The sequence below is a fragment of the Orycteropus afer genome, unplaced genomic scaffold (assembly GCF_000298275.1).
Source record: "Orycteropus afer afer isolate SDZICR_OR568_19922 unplaced genomic scaffold, OryAfe1.0 scaffold00130, whole genome shotgun sequence".
NCBI lineage: Eukaryota > Metazoa > Chordata > Mammalia > Tubulidentata > Orycteropodidae > Orycteropus > Orycteropus afer.
The window spans coordinates 1,321,950-1,332,249 of NW_006921717.1; the positions used below are offsets into that span (position 1 = coordinate 1,321,950).

Consider the following 10,300-nt stretch of genomic DNA (forward strand, 5'->3'; position numbering starts at 1 on the left):
TGAAATTTTACAAGGTCCAGTTGTTTTTCATGGACAATTAATTTATTAACAATTACAACACGCTGTTTTCCTAGCCTAAATCTAGAGTTTTTTGCATAAATTTTGTATGCATGTTTATTTCCTTCGAGAGACCTTGAATTGTCAGATTTCCAGCAGTGGCTGAGGCCTCAGCTGTCCATCAGCCATATCTGTTGACAGGATGTGTTCAGGTACCCTCCCGCCCCCACGCTTGTTCGGAGTTGTTGCACTCTGTTTGCTTAACCTGTGCTGTTTGTTTTTCAGACGGGGAACTGGTGCTTTTAAATCCAGAGCAGGACTGCCTACTCCTGCTCCTGTCATCAATAGCAAATACGGACTCAGAGAAACCGACAAACGGTTAAATAGGCTTAAAAAGTTAGGGGACAGCAGCAAAAATTCTGACAGTCAATCTGTCAGCTCTAACACCGATGCAGATACCACTCAGGAAAAACACAGCGCAAGTAAGTAAGGGAGACTGGATGCGTGTACCTCTTTCTTTGCTTTTTTCAGTGTATTTTCATTGGCCCTCTGAAGCGTGCTTCAGTGGTTTTGAACTTTTAGGTAGCAAGAAATGGGGGCTCTTGCACTTCAGTCCTCCCTGAGGTTCTAGAAATGGTTGGAGCACTGGGGTGCAGTTTGTAGCCATTTCCAGCTTCAGTCCTGTGGTCTAAATAAATGTTGGTTTTCCTGGAATACTTGGTAACTGGATATTGACCACTTCACCACACGTGCCAGGGCTGTCCTGTGTTGGAAACTGATGTTGTTAAGGTTTTGTAACAGGATGATGATGTCACTAGGCCCCACCTGAAGACCATGGCCTGGTAACCCTAGGCAGGCAGTATGCACATCCTGGGGTCTAGCCAGCGTGCTCTGGAAAGATGACGGACCTGGGAGCATTCCTCGTGGCAGGTGCTCTGGTACTGCTTGTCCATCTTGGTCAAAACGAGTGGGCCCAGGTCACCACCCTGCCCGGCAGCAGACTCAGCAGGGGGGCTGTGAAAAGGGGAGAGGCAAGCCCTGAGATGAGCACGTGTGGGTGGGTCTGACAGAGGCTGACAGAGGTGGGGATAGATGAGAGGGGGGTCTGACAGAGGTTGACAGAGGTAAGGATAGGCGAGAGGAGGGGTCTGACAGAGGTGGGGATAGGCGAGAGGAGGGGTCTGACAGGTGGGGATAGACGAGAGGTGGGGTCTGACAGGCTGATAGATGTGGGGATAGGCAAGAGGAGGGGTCTGACAGAGGTGGGGATAGGCAGAAGGAGGGGTCTGACAGAGAAGTGGGGGATAGATGAGAGGAGGGGTCTTGACAGGTGGGGCTAGACGAGAGGAGGCGGCTCGGCCACAGGAAGCACGTGTGTGTGTGTGCACGTGAGTGTTATTGTGGGGGTGGGGCTGGACGGGCTGGAACCCCTCGGTGCTCTCTCTCCGTTTGGTGGCACCAGTTTCCACTAGGTGCCGCTTAAGGGCTGGGCTGTATGTGTAGACTCGTCTCTGACAGGCATGAAGTGACCAGCGCTGACATGGTGGTCCCCACTGTGGGCGGGTCCTGGCATCCTCAATGTCCAATGAAACTTCTGTCGATGAGCACTCAGCACCCAGAGGGGCTGATTATTTTAGGCTCTTCACCCAGCAGCCTTCAGGTGTATTTGGCCAGCACATCTGAGCATACCACACCTGCCTGCCCCACAGACAGCCCTGAAGCCAAAGGCAAGTGTCCCCATGGTGGTGGACGCCATTGCCAGAGTCCCTGAAACTGCTGGTGTCAGAGGCCAGTTGCACCCCTGGGGTCTAAGGTGTGCTGCCCACCACCCCCGTCCCCGCTGATGGTGCAAGTGCACGAGGGCAGTGGTCAGTCCTTGGCCGTTGGTAATGGTTGCTGTGCAGGGAACCATGGTTTGAGTCTGGGTCCCTGCAAAACCAGAGACCTGAGACGCTTCATAAATAAAGGGCTGAAGGAGGACATTCTGGAGCCTGCTGCCGCCTGTCCGCATGGGACGGGCCTGTGACATTCGTGGGGGCTGTGGGGGTTTACGCATGTTCTGTGTCACTGGTGTATCAACAGTGAGCCTGGTGCACCACTTTGGTATCAGAGCAGGATGCAGGTACATGTGCAGAGGTCCCACTGTGCTGATTAATGAGTGCCCATCTAGGAAATGCTGATCACCCAAGTAGTCATGCAGAGGCTGCAAGTGAGAAAGAGTGGGGCAGTGCTTAAGCGCCAGCTGGAGGGTCAGCCGTGTGACCCAGCCGGCAGCCGGTCAGGAGAGACCTGGGGATCCGGTCCCGCCGAGACGACAGGTTCAGACCCTGCGGGATGGTTCTACTCGGCCCTGTGCACCTGCTCCTCACTTCACTGTTGGGTTGTCTGACATTTTGCATTGACAACAATAAGAAGAAATCACCTACCCAATTATTTTGTGCATTGATGACGTCTGTGTGGCAGTAATGGACACCAAGGTGCAAGGTGAGCGTAACGCTGTCTGTGAAACTCAAGAGTATGTGTCATCTTGGCTGGGCCTGGAATCTCAGTGGCTTGGCAGTCAGTCAAGTAATGATGGCACCGTTCTCCATGTTGGATCTGATGTCACCCTCTGTCTTCACATGACGCTGATGTTTGCTGGCCATCCTCGTCTTTGGAACCTCCCTGTGTCGATAGGTGAGGAGTGGGTATAATGCCACTGTGAGTTGCAAATCAACTTGACAGCACGGCAGCAGTCGGAGAAGAGCTCCAAAGATGTCTGGGACCTGCCCCTCCCTCAGAAGCTTACCTTTTAGTTCCCCGAGGAGACAAGCACACAGGTGGCCGTGCGAGCAGACTGCAGTCGGAATTGGACGTGGGATAGAGGACAGTGTACACCCCTCGATGCAGCCTCAGCATTAGAGTAAAAGGGAAACCGACACCCCCGAGCCTCTACTCCTGGGGAGCTTGCTCTGTTCACCACCTTCTGCAGAACGGTTGAGGGATTTGAGGGTTGGGATGACTTGTCCTGAGAGGCACCTGACTGGTGGGGCGCCACGCTCGCTAGGAGCTAGAGGCCTGTTGACGTTAAACCCTGTTCCCAGAACTGTTCTCTCACGTTCCTACTTGAGTTCTTTTAGGCTGTATTTGTGTTTGGATGTTTCTGCCTCAAACGTACTCTTCCACTTGTTAGCAAGAAAGGCTTTTTAAGCAGCAGATGGTAGCCAGCCAGCACTTCTCCCAGGGCACTGGACGGTGGATGCCAGTTTGGGCTCCTCTCTGGAAGCCTGTCTTCGTCCTGCGTTTAGAATGTAGCTGCTGATCAAGGAACTCCTGTCTTTGAATTGCATGTGTGTGCTTCTGAAGAAGCATCTCAGCTTGGTGGAGGGACGTAACCCTTCCTTCCACGGCAGGTCATGTTTTGAAAGGTGACCAGAGAGCTACAGGCTGGCTGGTTCCCTTAGTATCCACAGAGGAGAGACCCTGCGATCCACAGACCTGAGTTGTTGATGCCACTGTGGAATGCACTGTTCTCAGCCCTTGGGCTTGGCTGTCCTGGAGGGTGCAGACGGGCCACCCTTCCTTCCCACTGCTGTGCCCTGGTAGGTGCCTCTGGTGTCCCTAGTGCTCGCCCCTGATGCACTGCTTTGTCCAGGCACACGGCACCAGCCCGACTGGTCCCAAGTGGAGAAAGCTGTGTGTGTGCTGTGAACTCCCGGAGGCCAGGGTGCTTCCAGTCCTGCGGCAGGTTTTCTGTGTCTCCGTGCTCTGAGGACGCTTCACTAGGCATGGCCCTCAGGCAGTGAGCTTCACTGTGCACCTTGCCAGTGCTTTCCCAGCCGAGCCTGAGTGCTGAGGAAGACTTTGAAGTCCCTGCTGCCCACACATCTCACTGTCACGTGGGTGGGCCTTAAGTGTTGATGGCCACCCAGGGCTGCCCGCTGCTCTTGAGGACAGCCTGGGGTGACCCCAGTAGTGTGTGCTGGGGTCACTGGCACCGTGACAACTCTGTGCTGTGCCTGAGCGGCAGAATGACAGCGTTTGCAAACAGCTCCAGCCCCATCTCTGTCCCTTCCACGTGGAGGCCTCAGGCAGGCAAGCCCACGTGCCCGTTGGGTCTCGCTGAGGTGTGACGGCACCGACTTCCTGGGCTGTGTGTCAGGGTTGAGGTGATCCTAACTGGGACGTTGCACGCACCCCCACCACAGTTCCCGTCTAGACTCATGCGTGTGGGCTTTGTCCCGACCGGAGTGGACAGCACTCTAGCACTGCAGCTGGGCTCGCCACAACCACAGCTTACCTCCACTCAGGCAGCGTCCTGAGTCGCCCTGGATACACTTGTTGGCTTTTACTTTGTTTCTATGGCCACTGTCCTCTGCCCTTACCCTTATTATCACTGACATTCTCAAACCCTCCCCCTAAGGATGGTGTTGCCCCTTCGTGGAACAGTGGTGAGCTCTTGGCACTGTTGGACTCACCCTGGTCAGCTCTCAGCTGCCTGGCAGCCTGTTGGCATCTGTCTATGGTTAGCACACCTGTGGCTGGGCTTTTAAGAGGTGCTGCCTTTCAAATACAGTGAGAGTCCACGGGTGAGTACTGGGCCACATTCCCAGTGAGAGTCACGGGCGAGTGCCAGGGCGCATCACGAAACCTCTGTATTAAAATGATAGCACCAAATACGGTCTGTTCTGTACTCAGCTCAGAACATAAAACCACCAGGGCACTGGTTGGAGATCACCGCTGTCGGCTAACAGTGAGTGTGGAAGGAGGGTGCAAAGGGGAGACCAGACTCAGTTGCTGTAAAGTGACACTCGTTCAGTGGGAGACGTGATACGTGACAGGAGTCTGGGTGCCATGAGAGCTCATAGCAAGGGCCCCCAATTTACTCTGGAAGTCACACGAGGCTCCCTGAGAGGAATGTGTCCTGAGCCAAGGCTCACAGAGGCATGAGGAGCTGGGCTGAAGTCCGAGGCCGTGGTGTGGATGGAGCCGTGGAGATGAGTGTAGGACTTGAGCAAACGGCCCGTCGTGGCTAGACTAGGAAGTGGAAGGAGGGCATGAGCTTAGGGGTACCATGGTGGGCCTTAGTCCTGGAGCATTAGGTGATGAAAAGACTTCACACCCGGAGCAGTGTCCTAGGGAGGCCTTCCGGGCCAGTGGACTCTGGGGGAGCAGTGGGATGATGGGGAGACGGCTGGGGGGCTGCTGCCGTGGTTAATGTGAGGCAGGAGGTGATGGCCGGGGGATGGGAAGCAGCAGCCAGGGCCCAGCCGACTGCTGGGGTGACGCCTCGGGCTGGGGTGAGGTGAAGGCCTGGTTCTAACTTGGTGGCTGGGCCCGTGGTGGTGTCGTTGACCGTGAGGGAAAAACCAAGAGGAGAAGCAGCCATGAGGTATGGTTCCAATCAGACCTACTGAATGTGAGGGCCTTACAGAGGCAGCCTCAGAGAGAGGTGGCGGTTGGCGTTGGTGATGTCAGCTGTAAGAAGACACTTGGGCTGGAGACAGCAGGGAGGGAGCTGGCAGCACGTCCATGGTCGTAGCCATGAAGAGTAGATGCCTGCGTGCAGGCAAGTACATAGGGTTTCCAAAGGGCCGAGGGCAGCAGAGATGGGGGGTGAGCACCTTCAAAGGGGTGCCCGGGAGGTGGAGGAGAGCAGCAGGGCCAGTTGTCGGAGCAGCCAAGGAGCGAGAGGGCTTCCTGGAAGAGAAAGGGTCCCAGGACCCCTTCTGTAGAGAAACGAAAGGGAGGGGCTGAGAGGTGCCCTGCATTTTGTGATGACGTTGTTGGGGAGATGGACCCCAGCTGCAGGGCGTAGCTGCTGAGGACCTGGCACGGCCACTGAGCCTGTTGGAAAGGGGTCACTGCAGGTGTGTGTCGACAGTGGGGCGGGAGAAGGAGAAAAGTGAAAGGCGGGCCTCCACGAAGCTTGATCACGGAGTGCTCCTCGAAGAGGCACAGGATAAGCAAAGGCTCGTCAGGGATGCGTGTGAGACGGACGGACGGACACTGAGCGGACAGTCTACCTTGGGTTGTGCCTGGAAACCAGCAGCAGCATCTGCCAGTGCATGCTGCCAGACGCTGACAAGCTCGGCCCCTGGGCCACTTGTGGGCAGGCTTTGTTGGTCGCGGTCCTCAGAGAAAGGCTTCTCTCAACGTCCTTACGTTGCCAGACTGCTGCCCCAGGCAGTTCTGCGTCGTCGCCTTGTGCGTGTACTGCGTGAGAAACCATCGCTCTCAAACAGAACAGCGTCCAACCTCCAGTACAACTGCTGTACAGATAAGCTGGCCCCTTGGTCCCAGCCCCCCACCCCCCCAAGTAAGCCTGCTCGTGGCTCCGTCGCTGGCTCTCCTCCCGGGGAGGGGTGTGTGCCTGGAGCGGTTTCCAGGCCAGTCCTTGGGTGCAGAGCCTCGTGTCCTCGGTGCTGCTTTTCCTCCGTGGTTCTCGCTCACGGTGGAAACCAGCTGCCGGTGACGTGCTCGGCGGAGCGGGGTGGGAGCTCCCCCAGCAGCCCTCAGACACACGACGGGCGCACAGCCTCGGGCTGCAGGCCCGGGTGGTCTCGTTTGACTTTTTATTGTGATTTGGGGGAAATTGTACAGAGCAGGTTTGTTTCCCATTTGACGGTTCGCGTTTTGTGACGCTGGTTACAGTCGGCAGGGTTTCTGACCGTCTGGAACTGGCATGGTGGCCTTCCGCGGGGCACCTAGTCTGACTTCCTCTGCTCCTGGTGACGGTGGTTAGCAGAGGACGACCTGAAGGGTATTTGGATCATGAAGCAATTTTGCGGTTGGGCTCTGGGGGCACTCAGCAATTGAGAAATGGAGTCACATTTTAAAGTGGGTATAGGTTCAGGTTGTAAACTTCGGGGCGGGAAACCAAGCAGAGAGTCCGGGTCACGGCAGGAGCCCCAGCCCTCAGCCAAGCCCTCTGAGAAGTCACAGGGGCCCCGCTCCCTGCTCAGCCTGTCACCAGCAGGCCCGGCCTGTTTCAGTGCCCTCGTCTGGGAGGAAAGAAGCTGGCTCCTCCTTGTTCTCGGGGCCTTCTATCAGCGGGCCCATCTCTCCTCTCCCAGACTGCTGGCTGGGGCGGGACCCCCCGGAAGGTTGGCTGCCCTGCACTCAGATGGCAGTGGGCTTTGCAGAGTTGACGGGAACGGCTTATGCAGAGTGTTGGCGTTTGGGGTAAATATCACTTGGGAACCAGAGCGCACGGATCTTAGGCCTGGTTTTGTCGTCTGCGACTGTTTTAGTACTTTGTCTCAGAGCTCTCAGACCCGGACGGCCCTGTTCTGTTTCTGGCCACTGTAACTCAGACACTTAAAGTTAATGAGTATTTAAGGAAAGTATCTTAAATGACCACTTAAAGAATTTGTGGGAATAACTCCAAATCTTCTATTTGATAAAATAGGAAAGTAGACGAGCGTGGCTCAGTGTCATGTGGTTGGAGAACCGGGAAACTGAAGTCAGAGTGGTGCTGGGCTGAGATCCTTCAGCCGTAAAATCACTCACCTTGGGAGTGACTAGGTGGACGGCACACGTTAGAAGGAGAAACTAGAGAAAGCGCTGAAGGAAAGGCCCTGGTCACACAGTGGTTAAAGTGCTCAGCTGCAGACCAAAAGATAGCACTTTGAACCCACCAGCTGCTGTGTAGGAGAAAGATGTAGCAGCCTGCTTCCCTAAAGACTGATGGCCCTAGAAACCCTGTGGGCAGTTCCACTCTGTCCTCTAGGGGCGCTGTGGGTCGGAACCGACTCCACGGCAGTGGGTTTGGATTAAAGAAGGAAAGTGAGGCTGGGAATGCTGGTGGTGCTACGAGCTACCCCACCTGGTTCCCACATCCATGTAGGCACTGGCAGTCTGGTTGGGGACATTGTTTTCTTGAACACAGCTGTGTTTCCAAGACTTTTCTGACATATTTTTTTCTCACCTTTCAGCTTCTACCCGAAAATCTTCAGTTGGTGTGAAAAAGAACAAGAGCCGCACACTGACCAGGCAGTCTCTGTCTAGAATTCCAGCTTCGTCCAACTCTACCTCATCAAAGCTAACTCACATAGACAATGCCAGGGTACCAAAGAAACTGAAAAAGCCTGCCAAGCCTTTACTGTCCAAGATAAAATTAAGGAATCACTGCAGACGGCTGGAGCAAAAAAGTGCTTCCAGAAAACTTGAAATGGGAAACTTAGTACTTAAAGAGCCTAAAGTAGTTCTGTATAAAAATTTGCCCATTAAAAAAGACAAGGAACCAGAGGGACCAGTACAAGCTGAAGTGGCCAGTGGGTGCTTGACCAGACACGCAGCAAGAGAACACAGACAGAACTCCGTGATAGGTGCTCACACGCAGGGTGAGGGCTCACCCTGCTCTTACATCACCCGGCGGTCAGCGCGGACGAGGCTGAGCCTGCAGGAGGCCTCTGACATCAAGCTGGACCCAAACTCAGTGGACAGCTACAAAGACAGCACAGCAGAGCCGTGTGCCAATGGGGACGGGCAGCCGCCCCCCGGATTGCAGGAGGAGGACCTGGCTCGTGGAAACGTACAGAAGGGGGATGCAAAGTGTCACCGGAGTGACACTGGCGTAGCAAAAAAGAAATCGCGCCAAGGAAGGCTTGTGAAGCAGTTCACCAGAATAGAGGGGTCTGCCCTGGTGCACAGCTCCCCCGCCAGAGACGGTGCAGGGCCGGATGTGCCGGGCCCCCATCCCGAGCCAGGGGAGCACAGTGGGACGGGGGGCCCGCCTGCAGGCCGTGCAGACTGGGCTCCCTCCGCCGGCGGCCACTCGATGGTCACAGCAGACAGTTTCCAGGGCAAAGACGGCTTTAGGACTGCCAAAAGCAAGAAGAAACGGCGCATCACGCGATACGATGCGCAGTTGATCCTGGAAAACAGCTCGGGGATCCCCAAACTGACCCTTCGCAGGCGTCATGACAGCAACAGCAGGCCGAGCGAGCAGGAGAAGGATGGGGTGAACTCTTCAAAGATAAGCATCAAGTTAAGTAAAGACCACGAGAGCGACAGTAACCTGTATGTGGCCAAGCTGAACAGCGGCTTTAACTCGGGGTCGGGCAGCAGTTCCACGAAACTGAAAATCCAGCTGAAACGGGACGAGGAGGGCAGGCCGTCGTACGCAGAGGGCCTCCACGAGAACGGGGTGTGCTGCAGCGACACGCTCTCTCTGCTGGAGTCCCGCATGGAAGTCGGCGACTACAGTCAGTACGAGGAGGAGAGTACCGATGAGTCCTCGTCCTCAGAGGGCGACCAGGAGGAAGAGGACTACGACGATGACTTTGAAGATGACTTTATTCCTCTCCCCCCGGCGAAGAGATTGCGGCTGATCGTTGGGAAGGACTCCATTGACATTGACATTTCTTCAAGGAGAAGAGAAGACCAGTCCTTGAGGCTCAACGCCTGAGCTCGTGGTCTTGGCTGGACCTGCATAGCTCCTTTAAGGAAATAGAGAAATGTCGGTCGGTTCTTCCTCGGCTGAAACGTCCTGGCGGCAGCACTCTGCTGTCTCTTCCCTTACGGCAGAACACTGTAGAGTGTGCAGCGTACTGACCCTTCTGAATCCAATTTGTGCACATTTTTATTGTACTTTTTAACTAGCCTTCTTACGTGCAATTCCGAGTTCGAGGTAAAGCTGTGTTGTAAAATAAAATAAAGGCTCAAGCAAATTGTACAGCGCTATCAACTTTCCACACCGGACACTGAAAACAATAATGTGGCTACACGATTTTTTTTAACTCTAAGAGCATTAGCTGGCTCTTTAAAACATGACTAAACAATAACAAATCATAGCAACAGCATATTAAGGTTTTCTAGTATATGTTAATATCACCAGCAATGATCGATGGCTTTTTGATTTTTTTGCTACATGTCCCCCTCTTTTGGAGTCTTGTTAGTTTCACACTGTTTGTTGGCCCAGGTGTACTATTTGTGGTCTCTGTTAAAGTAGCAAACCATTGGTTGGGAGTCAGATTGGCTTCTTTTTCTTTTTTTTTTTTTTTTTAAGTACAATGTCATGGGTGACTGCTGACTCTCGGGTGCGGTGTGCACGAGGGCGGCATGTGCAGGGTGAGCTCCATGCAGCGTATTTATTGCTTGTCGTGTAAATTAAAGACCTTGTATTTAACACTTTTCGATCCTTTTAGATAAAATTGTTTTTTGCAAGAATGATTGGTGCTTATTTTTTCAAACATTTGCTGTGAACAATGTGATGGCAACAAGCAACGTTTATCTGATGAACTACGGCTGTCTGAATTGGGTCTTCAAGTTTTCTGTTGCACTTGTAAAATGCTACAAGGAATATTAAAAAAAAAAAAAA

The 10,300-nt window shown here is 54.1% G+C and overlaps 1 protein-coding gene across 1 annotated transcript in view; it reads left to right on the forward strand.

Annotated features, from left to right (window-relative positions):
* KMT5B (lysine methyltransferase 5B) overlaps window positions 1–9,388 on the forward strand; it is a 27,320-nt gene extending 17,932 nt beyond the window's left edge. Inside the window, exons 8-9 of the mRNA XM_007944928.2 lie at window positions 283–479; window positions 7,914–9,388. Coding sequence (XP_007943119.2) covers window positions 283–479; window positions 7,914–9,388 — 1,672 coding nt within the window. The remainder of the gene's footprint in view (window positions 1–282; window positions 480–7,913) is intronic.
* Window positions 9,389–10,300: the final 912 nt, after the last annotated feature.